The sequence below is a fragment of the Phyllobates terribilis genome, unplaced genomic scaffold (assembly GCF_046119375.1).
Source record: "Phyllobates terribilis strain yellow unplaced genomic scaffold, ASM4611937v1 Scaffold_327__1_contigs__length_2127877, whole genome shotgun sequence".
Taxonomy (NCBI): Eukaryota; Metazoa; Chordata; class Amphibia; order Anura; family Dendrobatidae; genus Phyllobates; species Phyllobates terribilis.
Window position 1 is genome coordinate 1,190,493 of NW_027363087.1, and position 19,648 is coordinate 1,210,140.

Here is a 19,648-nt window from a genome sequence, read left to right on the forward strand (position 1 = left end):
CTGTTGTGCTCTGATCAAAACACACAGAACAGGAAGCCGTGCTGCATGGGCGCACAGGGAAGGTAAACACAAGTGTTTTTTTTCTATATGCATTGTATAGATGGGGGCCATTTACACCAGGATGGAGGGGCACTATGTGGGGACATCACCCCGTAGGGAGGGGCACTATGTGGGGCCATTATACTGTATGGAGCACTAAATGGACCATTATTGTAAATAAGCCCCTGTACTTTGTGTTACCCACACCTCATTGTAGATTGTAAGCTCTTACGAGCAGGGTCGTCATTATTTTTGCTTTAATTATTGTATTATCTTTAACCATGTTACTTATGACTGTTGTATATGTCCCTCTGAATTGTAAAGCGCTGCGGAATATGTTGGCGCTATATAAAGCTTATTATTATTATATGGGGCCATTATACTGTATGGAGCACTATGTGACTGATGAGCGGTGTAGTTACATCACCGCTCATCACAGCCGCCGGGTCTCGTGGAGCACATGGGGACCTGGAGTGGCTGCTGCTACAGCCTATGGAGCGTTGCCATGGACTACGTCGGACCTGCATGGGAACTTTTTTTTTTAAATAAATTGGTGAACGAGGGCCAATGTCTTGTCTATTTCTCTCTTTATTTTCTTCAGGTTTCCATTTGTGGACTACGGAGGATTCCCTGGACTACAGCGGACCAGCATGGAGTCCCCCCCCACCACCCCAAAATAGATTGGTGAACCAGAGAAAGTGCCGGGGAATGTTTTTTTCAAATTAAATGTACTTCTCTGTCTGTGTTTTTGTCTTTCTGGGTTAGTAGTGGGGGTGTCTGATAGACACGTCTCCATTACTAACACCAGGGCTTGATGCCAGATGTGATTTTTGACAAATCACAGCTGTCAAACTCAACTACCATAACCCTGATTGCCACCGCACCAGGGCAGTCGGGAAGAGCTGGGCAAACCACTATAATTGGCGCATCTAATGTGATGCAACACTTTTAGGGCGGCTGTGGGCTGGTATTTTTAGGCTGGGAAGGGCCCAATAACCAGGAACCTTCCCAGGCTGATAATATCAGCACGCAGCTGCCTGCTTTACCTTGGCTGGTTACCAATAATAAGAGGAACCCCACGTCGTTTTCTTCATTTATTAGGGTAAACACCCTTTAGTGCCAAACGAAAGGCACTAAAGGGTGTAAGTTTATTATATGTAGAGAGCTTGTGAAATTATATATTTACAGGACATTTATCCATTCTATTACACCACTGCTCCCATAGATGTGGACAGAGCAGGGGTACACATTTCTAAGGGAGTAGAGGTGTAATGTGTGACCGTGCTCCGTCCGCTTCTATAGGAGCAGTGGTTTAATGTGTGACCCTGCTCCATTCACTATATTACTGCTCCCATACAAGTAAATAGAGCAGGGTCACACATTACACCATTGCTCATATAGAAGTGGATGGAGCAGGTTCACACATTTCTAAGGGAGCAGTGGTGTAATACAAGACCCCGCTCCGTCCACTTCTATGGCAGCAGTGGTGGCAAGCGTGACCCCGCTCCGTCCACTTCTATGGCAAAAGGGTCACATATCTATCTCCAGCTTATGATACAGCGAGCAGCACCAACTAACAGAATCGGAGCTGCCGGCCATCCTCGGTGACAGTCTACTTGTCAGTATCACTGACAGTGAGCAACAAAATGTGAGATACGCTCCAGACCGGTGTATCTAATCTAATCATGCACAATACACCCCAGACCGGTGTATCCAATCCCATCACGCGCAATACGCCCCACAGTGATGCATCCAATCCCATCATGCACAATACATCCCACTCCGGTGTATCTAATCCTATCATGCACAGTACACCCCAGACCTGTGTATCCAATTCAATCATTCGCAATACGCCCCAGACTGGTGTATCTAATCCCATCATGCATCCTTGTACTTTTTAATGACACCATTCTACCACATAGTGTACTGGAAAACGAGTCAAAAATTGCAAATACGGAGAAACTGCAAAAAAAAAGTACAATTCCACAATTGTTTTTTTTATTTACCATGTTCCCTATATATTGTAAAACTGACCTAGCAATATGATTCCCCAGATCAATACAAGTACGCAGCTACCAAACATGCAGGTTTTTTTTTTTTCCTAAACTGGAAATTTTTTTTTAAAAAAAACAAAAATAATATCACTTGTCGCCATTTTCAGAGACTTGTAATGTTTTCTTTTTTTTTCGGGATCTGGGGCTGGGTGTTGGCTTATTTTTGCGCTCTGGGCTGATGTTTTCATTGATACCATTTTGGGTTAGACGCGATGCTTTGATTGCCTCTTATTGCATTTTTTTGCAGTGCTCCAGCATGTATTGCGGAAATGATGATTCTCCTATGAGTGATGGCCACGAGACAATGGTCACAGGATATTCACTGTCAGGCACGTGGGTCAGCAGACCCCCGGCTGTCATGGCAACCCATTGGCACCTCGCGATCACATGACATGCTTGTGGTGGGCAAGTGTTAAATCCCACTATCAGCGATTGTCGGCGGGATTTAACAGGTTAACAGCCGCGGGTGGAGAACCGCTGCATCTGCGGAGGCACTTGATGGCTGATTAAATCAGCCATCAAGTGCAGGGAAAGATGAGAGCTCAGCATGCGATCTCACATTAAAGGCAGGGACACTACCTTTGACATATATATAAGAGCCATTACCTCATGTACAGTATATACTTACAAAAAAACAATACAAAAACTTACCAATTCTGTCAAAATTGGTTTTCGTAAGGACCACTTTATCCCACGTCCATTCAAGCACAAAGCGAAGGTTTGGAGCTGACCTGGGTTTCTCTTCAAAGTGAATTACACAAGTCAGAACCAGGTGAGAAAAGTCAAAATAGTGTATTTTGCACAAATAGAAATGTGAATACATTTTTTGTTGTTTACACTTACCTTCTACAATCCATTGCTTGATACAACGAGTTAAAAGACTGATGGAGCTAGTTTCAATGGCAGCTGATAACACAGCTTGTAGCTGTTCTTCCTAGATATCAGATAAAAGCTGTAAAGGCTGAATTTTATAGGAAGTGAAATACAACATGGCAGTAAGGGGAGCTTACCCGAGTCAGGCTGGAAGGCTGAACATCAGCAAGGCTTGGAGACAGGAGACCAGCTACTAAGCATCTGGTATAACCATCTGCAATCTCTTCATTCAAAGATGATCCAATATTCTTTAAGTAGTGCAGAGTCTTAAAACAAATAATGCAGTATGATATCTTCACTGCTAGGACAACCAACATTGTAACTAAGTATATACCTAGAGTTCACCATCACTTTATATTGGAAATGAATCTACATGAAGCATTAAAAGCACCAATTCATCAAGACTGGCGTTTTTCACGCTTGTCTTGATGGAACACCATAAGCTCATCATAAATTTTACAAACAGGGGGGGGGGGTTGCCAAACTCCGTCTCTCCAACCTTTTGTAGCTGGTAGATTTGGGTGTGAAAATGACAAAAGTTGCTAAATTTTTGAGCAGCCTCGTGTTGTACAAAAATGTTGCGACTTTTCAAGGCTTTTTACACCAGACTTAGAGTGAAGGTTTAGTTACTCATTATAGGGACCCTGTCAACAGGTTTTTACCATATGAGGTAAGACCACCACCTTCCAGCCCTGATATACAGCAGTATAACAATGCTGTATACATGCCCCTAACTCAGCCTGCAAGACAAGTAGGCATTAGTCCTACCGGTAATAGTGTTGTCATGATGGACTCCTGGAAAACCTATCAGGAGGTCGTCCTTCGTATCCTTGATAGGGACAGGAACACACAAGAGGATAAAAGGCTCTCCCTCCACCCAAACCCCAGTAATTTTCCAAGTACCACACCATGACGGACGCACTCTATTTTATTTAGTTTCCTTCTATCTATGTTACCTTCACAGACGCAGACTGGAATGTTAGGGAGGGAATGTAATAGGTGCTGTCATGATGGACTCCTGGAAAACCTATTACCAGTGGACTAATGCCTACTTTCCAGAATGTCCCTCCTGACATCACCATCAGGAGAATACCAGAGTATACATTCAGGGTGGGACTACTACTTTGAGGACTTTCTTCTGAAGGCCATTTTTTGGCCTGATAGAATGTCCAGTTTATAGTGTCTGCAAAAGATGTTCAGGCTTGTCCATGTTGCAGCTCTGCAAATCTGGTCCACCGAGGCCCCTGCTCGTTCTGCCCGTGATGTGGCTACTGCTTTAGCCAAATGGGCCCTGATGTTATCCGGAGAGGATCTTCCTTCAGACGAACAGGTCAGACTTCTCACTGACCTAACCCACCTTGCCAGCACTGTTTTTGATGTCTTTTTCCCCTGGTTTTTGCCTGCAAACTGTACGAACAGGTTAGGGTCTACTCGCCAGTCCTTTGTTGTCTCCAAGTAATGGAGGACTACTCTCCTGACATCCAGGGAGTGAAGTCAGTTCTTGATTATTTTTATGGCCTTGGCAAAAAGAGGGTAAGACTATTTCCTTGCTCATATGAAAAGTTACTACTTTTGGTAAAAAAAAAGCTGGATCTAGCCTGACGGTAATGCAGTCGTCTAGAGCCTTAGGTATGGATCGTTGACGATGCTTGTATTTCTCCCATCCGCCTTGGTGTTATTGGTGGTTTAATAAAGTATTGCCACACTGTTTTACTCTCACCCTGTGTTGTCTGAGTAGTATTATGCCCATGAAAGACCCAGTGTCTCCACAGGCTGCAATTTGCACTTTTAGGGTGCTAGCTCTTAGGCCTTTATGAAATCCAGTCTGTAGAATCTCTAGTATATTTAGAATGTTAGGACTAGAAATCTGTCAGTTTCTTGATACTGTGCACAATTTTTTCCACAGATTTTCGTGTATATTGCTGATGTTACTGGCTTTCTACTATTTTGCATAGTTGATTTGACGGAATCTGAACGATCTTTAGATCTCAAGATCTGCCTCTCAGGATGCAGGTTGGAGGAACTTTACGTTGGGATGGTATATCAGCCCCTGGATCAGCAGATCCAGTCTCTCTGGAAGAACGATTGGATCTTTTAGGGACATTTTTTCAGTAAAGGAAACCAGCTTCTCCTGGGCCAAAAAGGGTAATATTACTATTACCTTGGCTTGGTCTTCCAGTATCTTCCTTAGCACTGCTGGAATTAAGAGCAAGTGAGGAAAGGCATATGCCAAGTCCATGTCCCATTTCTGGGACAAAGCATCTACCCCTGTTAGCCTGTCTTTTGGATCGAGGAAGAAGAATTTGGCTGTTTGTGCGTTTTTCCTTGTGATGAACAGATACCACTGAGTATCCCATCGATGTATTATGCGATGGAATTCTTCCCACTTTAGTTCCCATTCTGACTGTTGCACTGTTTCCCGACTGAGGAAATCTGTCACGGAGTTCTGAGACCCCTTCAGGTGTATTGCACTTACTGATAGTACTGTTTCTTCTACCCACTAAAAAATCTTTCCTGCTAAATCTTGCAGATGGTGATGTCTTGATTCCCCTTAATGTCTGAGAAAGGCCACTGTTGTGATATTGTCTGACAGGATTCTGATGTATTGGTTCTTTAGGTCTGCCCGACATCTTTTTAATGTTTCCCAGACTGCCTGGAGTTGAGGTTTGATGATCTGGGAAGGTTTCGCCCCTACCAGGTACCTTGTAGGTACTGATCGTTTATATGGACCCCACCAGCCACTGTTGCTTGCGTCGGTGGTGACTGTTACAAATGGAGACAACTTCCACATAATCCCCTTCTGTAGGTTGGCCCTGGAAGTCCACCATGTTAATGACTTCCTGGTTATCACAGACAAGCTTATTTTCTTGTCTAGACCGTCCATCTTCCTGTTTCAGGTTGTTAGAATCTGATGTAGTTGTCTCGAGTGGAATTGGCTCCACTGAACTCTGGGTATAGAAGCTGTCATTAATCCTAAAATTTTCATGCTTTCCCAGATGGAGATTTGTGATTTCCTTCCGAAAGAGAGGACTCTGTCTCTAAGTTTGTTTTTATGACTGGTAAAAGGGATATTTTTAGTTTTGAGTCTAGGAGGATTCCTAGGAAGATGTTTCTTCTTCTTCCTGGTATAAGATCTGATTTCTTCCAGTTTACAATCCATCCCAGATTTTTTTTTATAATCAAGACGGTTGAAGTTAGGCTGAGTTCACACGATGCGTTTTTCATGCGTTTCCGTGGCGTTTTTGCAGTTGCGGAAACGCATGAAAAACGCATGGTAGAAGGGCAGCAATGTTCCCCAATGGAAATCCGCATGTGCTGTGCCCATGATGCGGATTTTTCCGCAGCGTAAACGCTGCGGTCAAAAATCCGCTGCATGTCAATTAATTTTGCGGAAACGCTGCTCTTTTGCCACCATTGACTTGCATTAGACCGCATGGAATCCGCATCACTGTATATGTTGATGCGCTTTTCATGCGGTCTAATGTGCGGATGGTACCCGGGTGTGGATGAGAGGACTCTCATCCAGACCCAGGTACCATTAAAAAAAAAAGAATAAAATAAAAAATATATATATTCTCACCTTCTGACGGCCCGCGCTGCGTCCTGCTGGCTTCCCGGGCACTTCGCGGTTGAATGAAGGACCTTCGCTGACGTCAGAGTCATGTGACGGGTCACGTGACGCTGACGTCGGAAGGTCCTAAAGTCTTCACTGCCGGCAGCCGGGACCGATGAAGCAGGACACCGGGGGCCATCAGAGGGTAAAGTATAGATTTATTTTTTATTTTTTGACATTCACACACTATATAAATCCATGCCGGTTGCATGGATTTATATAGTGTAAAGTTGACAAGCACTTTCCAAGTGATGCTAAAATCGCTTGGGAAGCGCTTGTCAACCCGCATGCGGAAATGAAAGTGAAGACCGCTTCATTTCCGCATGTCCCTGGCAGGAAACCGCATGTACAATCCGCATGCGTTTTTTCCTGCCAGAGAGATGCAGAAACGCTCAGGAAAAAATCCTGAGCATTTCTGCATCGTGTGCACATACCCTTATACTGGCTTTTAGTCGCTGGGGTGACTCTGCAATTAATAGGAAATCATCCAAATACTGGACAATTAATACTCCCTGCTCTCTCAGGAAAGCCATAACTTCTGCCACTAGTTTGGTGAAGATACGTGGGGCTGAGGATAGACCAAATAGGAGGCATCTGAACTGATAATGCAGAATGTTCTCCCCCTTTTTCAGTGCAAATCTTAGATATTTTTGACTGTGAGGGTGAATGGGTACATGAAAATAGATCTATCGTACACATCATCATGTTTTATTAGTGGAATAGATGATCTTATCGACTCCATCTTGAATTTATTGTATGCCACTGACATGTTTAGAGAATTTATATTTATAAATCGCCCCCCCCCGTTTTGTTTTTTTTATTGAAAATAGGTTTGAATAGTATTCCACAAGCCATTCTGCTTCTGGCACTGGTATTACTACTCTGAATCCACCAATTTTTCCACATCCGTCATTAGCTTTCTGGAGACCTGTGGGGACTGCGTAGATAGGTGGAATCTTCCCTACGAAAGCTCTTCTGCATCCCTCTGCAATTGATTGGAGTATCCATGGATTGTTGGATACTTCTGTCCATGCTTTAAGTATTGGAGTCTCCCAACTACTCTCTTCGCATCATTGTCTACACGTGCCATTTCCTGCACTGGCAAAGATATTCCTTCTATTACCTCCCTTCGGGTAGCTCCATCTTCCCAGTATATTCTGGTCTTTGATAGGAACGAGGCCTCAGAAAGGATGATACTTTAGGTTTTTCTTCTGGAAACCCCTTTTTTTCCTCTGAGGCTTTTTATACCATATCGTCCAGAACTGGACCGAATACTCAAAGGCCAGAAAAGGGGATGGAACACAGTTTGTTCTTTGAGTGGCTATCACCTGACCAAGTTTTTAGCCATATTGCTCGCCTAGCCATGGTGGAAAGTGCCCCATTCCTTGCGGCAAATCTAATTGACTCGGCTGAGGAGTCAGCCATAAATCCCATTGCCATTTTTAGTAATGAAATGGATTCTAGGACCTCATCTCTGGAAGTCTTCTTCCTCAGATGACCTTCTGATTGCTTTAACTATATATTCATGTACCTTGCTACCGAGGTAGCTGCTATTTAAGCTTTTATTATTGTAGCAGAGGTCTCCCAGGTCTTTTTGAGAAGACAGTCTGCTTTCCTGTCCATAGGGTCTTTCAAACATGAGGAGTTCTCAAATAGGGTGGATGCTTTCTTCTCTACTCTGGATATCGGGATATCAATTTTAGTGATTTGTTTCCATAATTTTAATTGCCTCTGGTTCAAACGGTAGACGTGATTTGAAACTTCTGGGAATAAATTAGTGTATTTTTCATGTCTTTCCACTCCTCTAGTATCATGGCTTTAATATGATTATTAACGGGGAATACTCTGTTCATACGGCTTCTCAAACCTCGATCGTTTTATCCTGTACCGGGGAGGGCTGGTGAGTGTCCTCGACTTTCATGGTGTTTCTCACGGCTGATAGAAGTACATCAGTATCTTCCCAGGAAAAAAGATTTATTTTTATCCTTTGGGGAAACGGAGATAGATCCTTCTCTTTCCTCTTGTTCAGGATCAGAGTAACCTGACAATTCTTCCTCCTCAGAACTAGATTCTTCCCACATTATGGTGCTTATATCAGTCATAAAAGAGGAATGTTCCTCCTTAACCACCTTGGCAATACAGTCAGTGCATAATTGTTTCCCATATGTATCCGGTAGCTTTGTGTTACAGATGGAAAATCATTTCCCTCTTTTCTTAGTGGCCAAAGGCATCACAGATCTTTCAGGGATCACCTTGTCCTATAAGAACAAGGGATCATAGAATAAAAATACTAAAGAAGACAGATGGAATCAGTAAGTGAAACAGAAAGGGAGTAATCCCCAGATAACTGACTTGTACTGGTGGTTCAGCAGGTGTATCAGAGCGACCAGTGGTTTGTCCTTCCATAGCGGTCATTCTGGATGCACTGGTAACCTCAGCTCCCCTCTAACAATACTTAAATAGTATTATCACACCCGTTTTCCATCAGAATCATCAAAAAGGCATTTCACCTTAAATTTAGGATTTGGCACCATTTAAAAAAAAAAAAAAAAAAAAAGAAGCAGTGCGTTCCACGGTGGAACGCTCACCAGGCACTAGAGGTCTGCATGTCGCTACCTTTATAACCGGAAGTGCTGCAAATTCAATCTTCAGGACGCATAGGAGTTGCACGCAGGGCTTGAGCAGCGTGAACTGAGAGCCCCCCGAGGGGGAAGCAGTTTTCCTCGGGAGCGTTGGCTCAACCGGACAGGCTGAGGGACCCCTTGATCAGCAAGATGTCGGCCTCCGGACCACGGCAAAAGGAAAGAGGAATGCGAAGAATCCCGATCCTCTCGAGCCCGACATCAGGAGGTCCTGATCACTGGAAAATTTGTGGAGGGGTGTCGCTCGTCTTGGTTCGGTGCCTCCCTTCTTGCGATGTCATCCTCCTCCTTGCTTTGCGTGGATGACGCGTCCCGTATGTCATCTATACAGTCCCCTGCCATTGCGCTCCTGTGCACGCCTACTTCTCTGCCCTGTCGAGGGCAGAGCAAAGTACTGCAGTGCATGTGCCAGAACAGGTCAAAGAGCCCAGGCGCATGCGCACTGCACTACTGTACTCTGCCCTCATCAGGACAGAGAAGTATGCCTGTGTAGGAGCACGATGCCGGGAGAATCTGTGGATGACGTACAGGACGAGTCATCCACACAAAGCAAGGAGGACAACGACGCTGGACAAGGACGGGCGACACCCCTCGGACCAGACTCGACCGCCACGCAGGGAAGTATAATAAAACATCTTTTTATTGTCTTGCAGGCCGGCTTGGGGGCATATACCCTGCATTATAGAATGCTGTATATCAGGGCTGAACGGTGGTGGCCATATCTTATATGGTACAAACCTTGTGACAGGTTCACTTTAATGATTTCCATTGACAAGCAGAAACATAAATGTTCAGACATTGCATTTTTGCTGCAAATGCTTCTGCCCCAAAACAAAGCGTTGGAAAAAAAAACACTGCGTACAAACGTGCATTTTGTTGTATGTATGTATGTATGCATGTATGGTGTATGTATGTATGGTGTATGTATGTATGTATGTATGTATGGTGTATGTATGTATGTATGTACGTACGTATGTATGTATGTATGTATGTACGTATGTATGTATGTATGGTGTATGTATGTATGTATGTATGTATGTATGTATGTATGTATGTATGTATGTATGTAAAACGTTATTTTTCCCATTCATTTGAGTAGGTGAAAAGTGTTGCAAAAACAAAGTGCATCTACTGTATATAAACTGTTCCAAGAAGATTTAATGATCAAAGGGAATCTCTCAGCAGATTATTGCTACCTCCTCTAAGCAGCCTGATGTAGGCAAAGAGACCCTGAATCCAACGATGTACCACTTTGATTACTGGGCGCAGTAGTAGGGACACAATTTTTAGGTTTAGCAATGCAGCAGAGATGAGAAAGCTGCCCCTGCCCACACCAGGCTCTCTACAGACAGTGAGGTGCTTATCACAGAAGGGGGCTGAGTTGGACGATTGCCGGCCTGCCGGATCCTCACAGCAATGTTAATCAAGGTGATTAAAGTGTAACACCACCACACAGCGTGGACATATGACACCATTGAGTTTAGTGCTTTATCCCCGTCATGCTGTCCTTAATTTACATAGCAAAAACATGCTGACAGATTCCTTTTAAAGAAAAAAATTATAATTTTCAATAAATAAAAATCTCAAGCAAATTTGTCAATTTTAGATAGGAAAGATTTCATTGTTCTTTTACCTCTTTATGAAAGCCAGTGCATGTGATGTGGATAACTCCGGAATTCAACAAGCAAGTAGCATCTTCAATATGACAGAAAACAAAAAAAATATCGTCAGAAAACTCATTAAACCTAAATTAGTTTTTAATTTTTTTAAAAAGTTTAAAATATCCAAGAAATTTCGTTCCACTTCATGATTGTGTTCCACTGGTTGTTGGTTCTTCCCCAAAAAATTAGAATTTTATATCTTCATGTTTGAAGCCAGAAATGTGGCAAAAGGTAGAAAAGTTCAAGGGGGCCAAATACTTTCACAATGCACTGTGTGTCCTGCTAATAAGGCGTGGGATGGAGAGATGGCACATCATTCCTACTGATCACAGGTGAGGACAGGAGAGGGACAGACAAGGGGTGCATCATTCCTGATGACAGGTGGGATGGAGAAGTGGCATTTGTTCTTGGTGATCTATAGGGATGAGATGTGGAATGGACAGATGGCACATTATTGCTGCTGAAAGGGTGAGGAGGAGATGGGTGAGGTGGAACACTGTACCTGTTTATGACAGGGAATCAACTTACAGTGTCCATTTTAGGACATGATCAGACATCAAAGTCAAGCATCAGAATTATGCCAGTTTGAGGCTAAATACCTTGTCTGAGAACTGACTGACATGTGATAAAAAAAAAGTCACTATTCGCTGGGACTTGAACCCAAAACTTTGTCCAGAAGCCAGTGCACTTACCATTGAGCTATTCACTCAATTGATGAAAGAAGTTTTTCTTGGCTTATGAGATCAACCATGAAAATACCCGAGGTGTCTAAAAGTCACTGTGATTCTGATGTTTGAAGAAAGTCAGATATCAGAATCACATATCAAAGTCACACATCATTTATATTTGGCTTGGAGGAGGTATGTGTGAAAGTCCCAATGAGTTGCAGACTGGTTTGCACTGAAAATCATATAACCTAATAGAACGCCTAGATTTATTCAGTGTATAGCTCAATGGCTACTGCACTGGCTTCTAGACAGCTTTCAGTTCAAATCCCAGAAGCGAACAATGACTAATAATGGCACAAAATCAGGGTGCCGAAATAATGCCAGAGCATGTACTATCACAGGGTCAAACTGTAGCAGGAGGGGTACATAAACATTATTATATTAAAATAGGTCTAATTTATATAGGAAAAAATATATATAAATTAATTTACTATTCAAGGCCATCAATAATAATTAAAAATAATCATTACCAAAATTATAGGTGCTTGGAAAGTAGAACTGTTCTGGTGGTGGATATGCAGGCGGAACACCTCTACTCAAACTACGTTCATGTACAAGAACATCAAAGATGGTGTCATCAGTCATGTTTGTCAAGGCTTCAAGAGACCAAAATGCAACATATGAACAGTTTCTAAGAAACTGACCAGGCCTGTGAGAGAAAGAAAATAATTGGAGTATACAATGAAAGGAATGCCATTACTCTCCTCTCCCACAAAAAAAAAAATCTTACCTTAAAGAATCCGGCATCTGTGCTTGATACCAACGATTTATATCAAACACTCCCATGTAAATTGAAGGCTTATTTTGTCCATACGTATTAACTTGCCAGCTAAATATTGACACGCTGGTATCAGGCGATGTAACTGAAAAGAAATCATATTGCTAGAAATATGTACAAAAACATTATTTGCAGTCTATAATAATACCCTAGAGGGCTTTCCATTTCATTGACAAATCTTGAAATAAGTTTTAACCTGCAGGTCACAATTTTTATTAGAAGATTTTAAAACTCCACAAAGTACATGCATATAAGGTACTGCATTTTCAGACAGACGCGGTCTTTAAATGGGTTGTCCACTACTTGGACAACCCCATCTCAATCCTTGTTTGGCCCAGTAAAATAACACCCATAGGGCAGAGTGAAGCAAGCGCTGATTGGCCGCAAGGATCGTATGACAATGTTATGCGAGCCCTGGGAGACCCCGTGTCGACACCTCGGGAACAGCACCGGCAACAGAGGTGAGTATATGTATTATTTTACAAGGGGAAAACATAGGGATTGAGGAGGGGGTTTCCCCGAGTGGTGAACAATCCTTTTAACTGCAGTATAAAAGTAATACATTTTAACTGGATTGGAAACCTTGTGTGTTAGTATCACAAAACCTATTTAGATGTTCTATTGCATGTGTTTTTAATGACGTAGAAGTGAATCTTACATAAAATATTACATATGTTGCATTTGATAAAATACATAATCACTGTTGCAGTTACTTTTCATTAAAATTTGCATCTGTTCTCCTGATATTAAAGGGAACCTGTCACCATGAAAATGCAGTCCTATCTGCAGGCATCATGTTATTGAGAAGGAAAATCAAATTAGATTGATCTATAGTTTACTGAAAAAAAGGTCCGTATAACCCGTATTTTCATCACAAACCTCTACCTTTTGAGATTTTCTGTCCAGTTGGCGGTCCTATCAGTGATTGACAACTTTCTCTGTACAAGTGTACTTACAGTGATAGATGTCAATCATTGACAGGACTGCCCACTGGACTGAAAGTCTCAGAAAGAACAGATTTAGGTGATGAAAACAGCTTATACTGAATTTTTTTTTCCACAAAACTATATATCAATCTAATCTGTTCCTCCTCCTCCTCAATAACATGATGCCTGCAGATAGGACTGCATTTTCATGGCGACAGGTTACTTAAAAATTTTCTTTTTTTATTGTTTACAGCTTATTGCCAAAGGAACCGGCCACAAATGCAGTCTAGCAGCAGTAGCCGAACACACACAGTACGTGCAAGCGCTTTACAGTGAACCTGACATCTGACACTTCATGCCCAATCCACTAACTGATCTCAGCCACTGCCTGAATCATGCCACCCTCAGATTGGGCAGCAAGTATCAGATGTCAGATTCCCTTTAATAGCAGGTCATAAGCACTTAATTGAAGCGGTTGGAAAAAATCTAAACATCTTATTCTGAATCATAAAAGGGCGAATCCCAATAAATAAAAAAAAAAACGCAAACCCACATTGGGTAGAGATGAAACTTCTAGATAAAGATGGGTCTGGCTCTGAAGGGTCGTGCTTAAGGGTCTTAATCTGAAATAAGCCGGAAATAGGCCAGAAGGTAGGAGTAACTATTTACTAATTGTGCTTAGTTTCTCTCTCTCATTCACACTTAAACCTTCATTATGCTTACATACGCCCTTGCTGTCTTTGCACCACTAATCCTTACTCTCCTTCACTATCCCCCAAACCCCAGCACTCTCTAACCAAATAATAATCTCTCCTTCCCGCTTACCCCCTCACCTGACCTCATCTGCACACCTGCTCCTCAACCTCAGATCTATCTATAAACATAAAACAAGCCGGACACTCTCCTTCTCCCAATACTGGAGCCCCATAATTCACAACTCCCACCAATTCCTCCTCCTATCGCTTCCAACCAACTGCAAACTACCGCAACCTCTCCCAAATAAAACCCGTGCCCCTAACGCCCACCCCCCTGCTCCCTCTCTCTGGAGCACTTTGGAACGCCCACTCTGTCTGCAACAAGCTCTATTTTGTCCACGACCTCTTTACCTCTCAGAGAGGCCCATCTCTCCTTCCTGGGCATCACAGAGACATGGTTGACACACGCCAACACTGTCTCCCCTGCTGCGCTGTGTTATAGTGGGCTCCACTTCACCCACACTCCTCGCCCTGGTAACAGACATGGTGGAGGAGTAGGTCTTTTCCTTTCTACCAACTACACCTTTATCCCTATCCCACCTCTACCCTCCCTTCTTTTGAAGTCCACTCTGTCCGCATCTACTCTCCCTCCAAGTGGCTGTCATACCGACCTGAGAGCCCGGTCACTGCCTTTATTGACCAATTCTCCTCTTGGCTGCTTTACTTTCTCTCTGCTGACATTCCCACAATCAACATGGGTGATTTCAACATCCCCACTGACATTCGCCAGTCAACAGCATCTAAACTCCTGTCGCTTACTTCATCCTTTGGACTTCGTCCTCCTGAGCTACCCACACAGACGGACACACACTAGACCTCACCTTCATCCGACTCTGCTCCCGATCTAACCTCAAAACCTCCCCCTTACCCTTATCTGACCACCATATACTCTCTCATCCCAGTTCTCCTCACCTGCCACCCATGCCCAGCAACTAGCACACCCCCGCAGAAACCTTGCACATCTAGACACTCGTACACTCTCTGACTCTATTCTACCACTGATATCCATATCCTCACTCCACGACACCGTCAACGCCACTGCTTTCTACAATGCCATTCTCACATCAGCTATTGACTCGGTCGCCCTCGACACTCATTCCCCACACTCATCCCATCCCTTACCCATCTCTTCAGCCAATCACTAACTTCTGGTACCTTCCCCGCTGCCTTCATGCATTCCACAATCATGCCCATCCTCAAAAAGCCATCCCTCGACCCAACCGCCTTGTCTAGCTACCGCCCTATATCGTTGCTCCCATTTGCCTCCAAAAGCCTTGTGCAACACGTTCACGCTGAACTTTCCTCTCACTTCTCATCTAACCCTCTTCGACAACTAACAATCTGGCTTCCACCCACACCATTCCACCGAAACTGCCCTTACCAAAATTACTAATTACTTACAGCCAAAGCTGACAATTCTGTTCTCCTTCTTGACCTGTCCTCAGCCTTTGACACAGTAGACCACTGCCAGTCCTACTACAGATCCTCTCTTCCTTTGGCATCAAAAACTTGCCCTATCTTGGATCTCCTCATACCTTTTTAACCGCACATTTAGCATCTCCCACGCTACCTCCTCATCCCGCCCCCACTCTGGGAGTCTCTCAAGGCTCTGTCCTAGGACCACTACGCTTCTCAATCTATACCCTTGGCCTGGGACAGCTCAAAATCTCACTGCTTCCAATACCATTTGTACGCTGATGACACCCAGATCTACCTCTCTGGCACAGATGTCACCGCTCTGCTGTCCAGAATTCCAGCATGTCTATCAGCCATATCCTCCTTTTCTCCTCTTGCTTCCTAAAGCTCAATGTGGACAAAACTGAACTCATCTTTCCCCCATCTTGCGTATCTTCCCCACCTGATATTTCTATCACAATAAATGACGCCACACTTTCCCCAGTACCGGCAATCCGCTGCCTCGGAGTAACCCTTGAATCTTCCCTGTCCTTCAAACCCCATATCCAAGCTCTCGCCACCTCTTGTTGCCTGCAGCTCAAAAATTTCCAGAATCCCTCCATCTACTAAACTGGTTGTGCATGCCCTCATCATCTCCCGCCTCGACAACAACAGCATGCTCCTCTGTGGCCTACCTGCTACCACTCTCACACCCCTCCAGTCCATCCTCAACTCTGCTGCGTGACTGGTTCATCTCTCGCATCGCTACTCCTCCGCTACCCCCCTTTGCAAATCTCTTCACTGGCCCCCAATTGCGCAGAATATCCAGTTGAAACTACAAACACTGACCTACAAAGCCATCCATAACCTTTCCTCTCTGTACATCTCTGAACTAATCTCCCGATATATTTCCTCACGTAATCTCCAGTCCTCCAAAGGCCACCTCCTCTCCTACACACTAATTCGTTCCTCACCCAATCGCCTCCAAGATTTCTCCCCATCCTATGGAATTCTGTGCCTCAACACGTCTGATTAGCCTCCACATTTGGATCCTTCAGACGGAACCTGAAAACCCATCTCTTCAAACAAGCTTACAGCCTGCCATGACCTTGCTTGCTGCAACCTCAACACCAAAGCTACTGCAACCACCCCCAACCTACTGTCTCCTTCCCCGTTCCTGTAGAATGTCAAGAAATCCCTGCCTATGTGCTTATTATTCCCCTAAATCCCCGCCTCTGTTTAGTTATCATATCCCCCCCTCCCCTGCACATCACAGGGCCCTGTGACAAATATACATATGGATAGAGATATAGATATATATATATATATACACATACATATATTATATATACAGTACAGACCAAACGTTTGGACACACCTTCTCATTTAATGATTTTTATGTATTTTCATGACTATGAAAATTGTACATTCACACTGAAGGCATCAAAACTATGAATTAACACATGTGGAATTATATACTTAACAAAAAAAGTATGAAACAACTGAAAATATGTCTTATATTCTAGGTTCTTCAAAGTAGCCACCTTTTGCTATGATGACTGCTTTGCACACTCTTGGCATTCTCTTGATGAGCTTCAAGAGGTAGTCACCGGAAATGGTTTTCAATTCACAGGTGTGCCCTGTCAGGTTTAATAAGTGGGATTTCTTGCCTTATTAATGGGGTTGGGACCATCAGTTGTGTTGTGCAGAAGTCTGGTGGATACACAGCAGATAGTCCTACTGAATAGACTATTAGAATTTGTATTATGGCAAGAAAAAAGCAGCGAAGAAAAACGAGTGGCCATCATTACTTTAAGAAATGAAGGTCAGTCAGTGCGAAAAATTGGGAAAACTTTGAAAGTGTCCCCAAGTGCAGTTGCAAAAACCATCAAGCGCTACAAAGAAACTGGCTCACATGAGGACTGCCCCAGTAAAGGAAGACCAAGAGTCACCTCTGCTTCTGAGGATCAGTTTATCTGAGTCACCAGCCTCAGAAATCGCAAGTTAACAGCAGCTCAGATTAGAGACCAGGTCAATGCCACACAGAGTTCTAGCAGCAGATACATCTCTTCAACAACTGTTAAGAGGAGACTTTGTGCAGCAGGCCTTCATAGTAAAATAGCTGCTAGGAAACCACTGCTAAGGACAGGCAACAAGCAGAAGAGACTTGTTTGGGCTAAAGAACACAAGGAATGGACATTAGACCAGTGGAAATCTGTGCTTGGTCTGAGGAGTCCAAATTTGAGATCTTTGGTTCCAACCACCGTGTCTTTGTGCGACGCAGAAAAGGTGAACGAATGGACTCTACATGCCTGGTTCCCACCGTGAAGCATGGAGGTGGTGTGACGGTGTGGGGGTGCTTTGCTGGTGACACTGTTGGGGATTTATTCAAAATTGAAGGCATACTGAACCAGCATGGCTACCACAGCATCTTGCAGCGGCATGCTATTCCATCCGGTTTGCATTTAGTTGGCCAATCATTTATTTTGTCAACAGGACAATGACCCCAAACACACCTCCAGGCTGTGTAAGGGCTATTTGACCAAGAAGGAGAGTGATGGGGTGCTACGCCAGATGACCTGGCCTCCACATTCACCAGACCTGAACCCAATCGAGATGGTTTGGGGTGAGCTGGACCGCAGAGTGAAGGCAAAAGGGCCAACAAGTGCTAAGCATCTCTGGGAACTCCTTCAAGATTGTTGGAAGACCATTTCCGGTGACTACCTCTTGAAGCTCATCAAGAGAATGCCAAGAGTGTGCAAAGCAGTCATCAAAGCAAAAGGTGGCTACTTTGAAGAACCTAGAATATAAGACATATTTTCAGTTGTTTCATACTTTTTTGTTAAGTATATAATTCCACATGTGTTAATTTATATACATACACACACAAATATATCTATCCATCAAACTATACACTGTAGCTCACAAATCAGTTATATGGATGTCTGGCACAAAAATACCACTGCTAAGTGCCACATTGCGTAACTGCAGGGCAGTTTGATTAGCACATATGCATATATAGTAGCTCTATACAGCTACTCCACTGACGTCTCAACCTCAGTCACCTTACTGATTTAATTAATGTAACCAGGGCTGTGGAGTCGGTCTCCATTTAGGTGGAGTCGGTATAAAATGGACCGACTCTGAAAATATATAATAAATTGGGTACAGTAGTATAATGCAGGATGTGCTGTAAATGTTTTCGTAAGAATTTGGGAAAGTTATGAAATGTCCTATAAATGTCTGTTCTGTTCCTGATGTAAGGGTCTCTGCTTAGGTGAGATGAATCTGTGCTGCACTTTATGTACACGCTCAGTAGTGAGGCCGTGCTGTGGAGTCGGAGGTTTAGCTTACCATGTTGGATTTACCAATCTGTCGGCGTTGCACCTCTGCCCTCAGCCCTGTGTACTCTGCCCATCTCCTGGCATGAACAAATGTCACATGACCACGGCAGCAATTATGGGATATTTGTATGTTAAGAGACAAGCGGGGAACAGAAGGCTAAAAACAGAAGAGCAACATCATATTGCTTTTTTTCACCATTATTAATTTAGATAGCAACTTGGTCCATTATTAAAGGGAATCTGTCACCCCCTGGCCCTTATCTGACCTCTAATATTGGCATACAGGTGATAGAAATGTAAATGTATACCTACCGCTATGGCCCAGAGTAGAGGTCTAGTTGATTTAAAATGTCTTTTTATTCAATCCGTATACTGATGCTTGGGGTGAAGAAATCCCCGCCTACTTTGTGAATTACAATGTTACCCAACCCCACTCCCCTGCATGTGACGTGCAGTCTCATCTTCCAGGTCCCGCGCACGCTCACCTCACCTTTAAAGGGAATGTGTCACCCCCCTGGGCAATATCAGACCTCTGGGCATAAAGGACTTTAATCAATTCTTTTTTCCATAGGCTTGGTGTCCGGGAGACGCCTAGCAATCCCCGCCTGTGTGCTTATTATTCCTTCAAATCCCCGCCTCTCTGCTTAATTATCATATCCCCCCTCCCCTGCACGTCACAGGGCCCTGTGACAGACCCTGTGACGTGCACTGTGCTCCCTGACTTCCGGGCATGCGCAGAGGGCCGCTCACATAGAGCGCGCTTTGCTTCATCCAGGCCCGTCTACCTGTGCTCTGCGCTGCAGGTTTCTATTGCGCAGATGCCGGAAAGTGACGGTGACT

General features: G+C 43.8%; 1 protein-coding gene across 1 annotated transcript in view; it reads right to left on the reverse strand.

Annotated features, from left to right (window-relative positions):
- Positions 1-19,648, reverse strand: part of LOC141221658 (protein ELYS-like) — a 106,104-nt gene that overhangs the window by 69,131 nt on the left and 17,325 nt on the right. The window contains exons 8-13 of the mRNA XM_073666555.1: positions 12,341-12,473; positions 12,081-12,259; positions 10,855-10,916; positions 3,104-3,232; positions 2,937-3,027; positions 2,745-2,834 (exon numbers count right to left, since the gene is read on the reverse strand). Of these exons, the coding sequence (XP_073522656.1) occupies positions 2,745-2,834; positions 2,937-3,027; positions 3,104-3,232; positions 10,855-10,916; positions 12,081-12,259; positions 12,341-12,473 (684 nt within the window). The remainder of the gene's footprint in view (positions 1-2,744; positions 2,835-2,936; positions 3,028-3,103; positions 3,233-10,854; positions 10,917-12,080; positions 12,260-12,340; positions 12,474-19,648) is intronic.